General features: G+C 44.7%; 1 protein-coding gene across 5 annotated transcripts in view; it reads left to right on the top strand.

Moving 5' to 3' along the window:
- LOC112235563 (RNA binding protein fox-1 homolog 3) overlaps nucleotides 1-2,500 on the top strand; it is a 310,477-nt gene that overhangs the window by 213,842 nt on the left and 94,135 nt on the right. For all 5 annotated transcript variants that reach the window (XM_042327697.1, XM_042327698.1, XM_042327694.1 and 2 more), the window contains one exon: nucleotides 2,195-2,278. In XM_042327697.1, coding sequence (XP_042183631.1) covers nucleotides 2,257-2,278 — 22 coding nt within the window. In that variant the 5' untranslated portion in view covers nucleotides 2,195-2,256. The remainder of the gene's footprint in view (nucleotides 1-2,194; nucleotides 2,279-2,500) is intronic.

The following is a 2,500-nucleotide window of genomic DNA, read 5'->3' as shown; positions in this document are numbered from 1 at the left end:
CAGTACAGGGCCTCCACAGCCACTCTGCAGGGGCTCCCCAAGGCTCTCACAGGCATCTTCAAAACCTCCCAAATTATTTCACCCCTCTAAAGCTGTCAGGGCCGACTTAATAGGAACCAGAGGAAGTGATAGGGGGCTAGTTTGGAGTTTGATTAAATCATGTTGTCATGTTGGAATGCTATGAGCTGTTAGCTATATAATATTAGTGGGTAACTGTATTAGCAACTGATTATTCAGCCCTGTGCATACATGACATACTTAGGGAGAACGCATATGCACACACATGCTCAGTGGGCTCACATAAATCCCCATGTATAGACAACCAATGACAGGCTCTCTCTATCTCGCCGATGGCTCCCAAGAGAAGGTGCTTTATAGCACAACAATTCCTAATTCAGCTTTCACTTCTATGGGACCTGCCATGTTGTTCACACATATGGTATATCACCCAAATTACAAGGCAAAAGATTAGAGGGAGAAGCATAATTAGAGCATTAATAACCATGGATGTTAAGGAACATAAGTAATTGACTTTTTCATGATGAATGGGAATCCAAACAAGGCAGGAGAGAGTGAAAGGCTCCATTAGATATTCCAGGCATGGTTCAGTCTCAGTAGAGGCGTGAATATCACACTTTTCCCACTGTTGCCCAATTATTTTTGTGTTCCCAGGCAATGATAGAATTTCTTGTCCAACTGCAGCCTTCAAAGGGATAATCTAATCGTCTCATTGAAGCAACGGCTCCATTTGTTGGCACCGAAAGAAGCATTGGTTAGTAAAGTGATCCGCTCAGAACAGAGCCAGGTATTTGTTTAGCTAACTAACTTATTTACAAAGCAGTGGGACATTTAAAGAACTCCTCTGGCATTCTGCGTGCATAGTTCCTTTTTCATTTAGGGTTCTCTCACTCTTTCTCTCTTCCCTGTTTTTAATTTCATCCCCTGTCACCGGAGACAGTTGTGATGGGTGCCCACACCTCCTTCATGTGTTTCCAGCCCTTCTCTCTGCCTCGTCTGCTAATGATCCAGGGAGACCAAATACAGGGCCGCGCTGGAACAAAATGGCCGCCAGAGCTGCCCGCTTATATCTCAGCCCTCCCTCCCCAAATCAATTCTGACATTTAATTCTGCCCTTATAGAAGGTAATGGTGCATTCAGGGGTTGTTACCGATAATGTTGAAATGGTATTGCTGGGTTTCACTGAACAGATGAACTCTAACCTCTACTGCTGAATGGTCTTTGGTTTTCCCTCCCCAGGTTGCCTTGCCTGCGATCTTGTGTTTTTTTTAAAGAATATCTGACTTAAATGTTGATATTTAAATATCTTTGTTGGTCCATCCGGGGAAACATCCCACTGGGCACACACTGGTTGAATCAACGATGTTTCCACTTCATTTTAAACGATTTACGTCAAACCAATGTGGAATTAACGTTGAATTGTGCCCAGTGGGATATGTCTCGTCTTGACAGAAAAGCAGCCATAGTTCTTACCAGCCCCTCTCTATTTCTAGCAGCAGAACTCTTTAAGTCAGTTAGTCAATATGTTGTTTCTAATATATTATTTACTGGCTTTGACTTGTTGTGTATCAGAATGTCATGAACAACTGGTTCCGTTTTTGCAGTCGTAATCATGTTGAGAGGAATCACAGAGCCAGATGTCGAGGACTCATTTTACAGTGTTTATGCTTTCCTCCAAGTTTATGTAATATTCATCCATTCCCTGGTTTATTTATCCCCATTTGTACAGTCTCAACAATTAGTCAATTCCCAATCAACAACAGAGAAGAAATTGCTTTTAATTACTTTTGATAAATGACAAATTGTGTTGGCATGGCTCCCTGCAAATGCTTAATTGGGAGGAGGGCGGGGTGAGAAGGCGGGCTCAGCGAGATGGGATTTCTGGGGGATGAAATCAATGCAGTTTTCTCTGTGGTTCACCGGCTGGGCTGTTGGGCCCCAGCCAACCTGAGGCCTGCTCAGATACACAGCTCAGCAGAAACATTCACAGTAGGAGAGTACTCACACACTTAAACAACACACGCACGCAAGCAGGCAGGCAGGGACACACACGCACAAACAAATAAACACACACACACATTTGACTCGTTGTAAATGTCTGAGAAATGTAAATGTCTGCAACTGCCTGCCTTGGTCCTCCTGTCTAAACCGAGGATGTGTTGCCTTGTGTCTACAGGGTTTGTTAGTATCAACAGTGAGTGAATCACCCAGCTTTGGCCCGTCCGGCGTTACCTGTACATGGAGACCCCCAGCTGGGCAGGTACGTCCCTCTGCCTCTCTCTCTCTCCAACACACACACACACACCTGCTCTCTCTCTACCTGCCTCTCTATTACACACACACACACACACACACACACACACACACACACACACACACACACACACACACACACACACACACACACACACACACACACACACACACACACACACACACACACACACACACCTGCTCTCTCTCTACCTGCCTCTCTATTACA

Source organism: Oncorhynchus tshawytscha, linkage group LG09 (assembly GCF_018296145.1).
Source record: "Oncorhynchus tshawytscha isolate Ot180627B linkage group LG09, Otsh_v2.0, whole genome shotgun sequence".
In the NCBI taxonomy this organism is placed as follows: Eukaryota; Metazoa; Chordata; class Actinopteri; order Salmoniformes; family Salmonidae; genus Oncorhynchus; species Oncorhynchus tshawytscha.
Note: the sequence above shows the minus strand (reverse complement) of the source record. Positions and strands in the feature narration are given on the sequence as shown.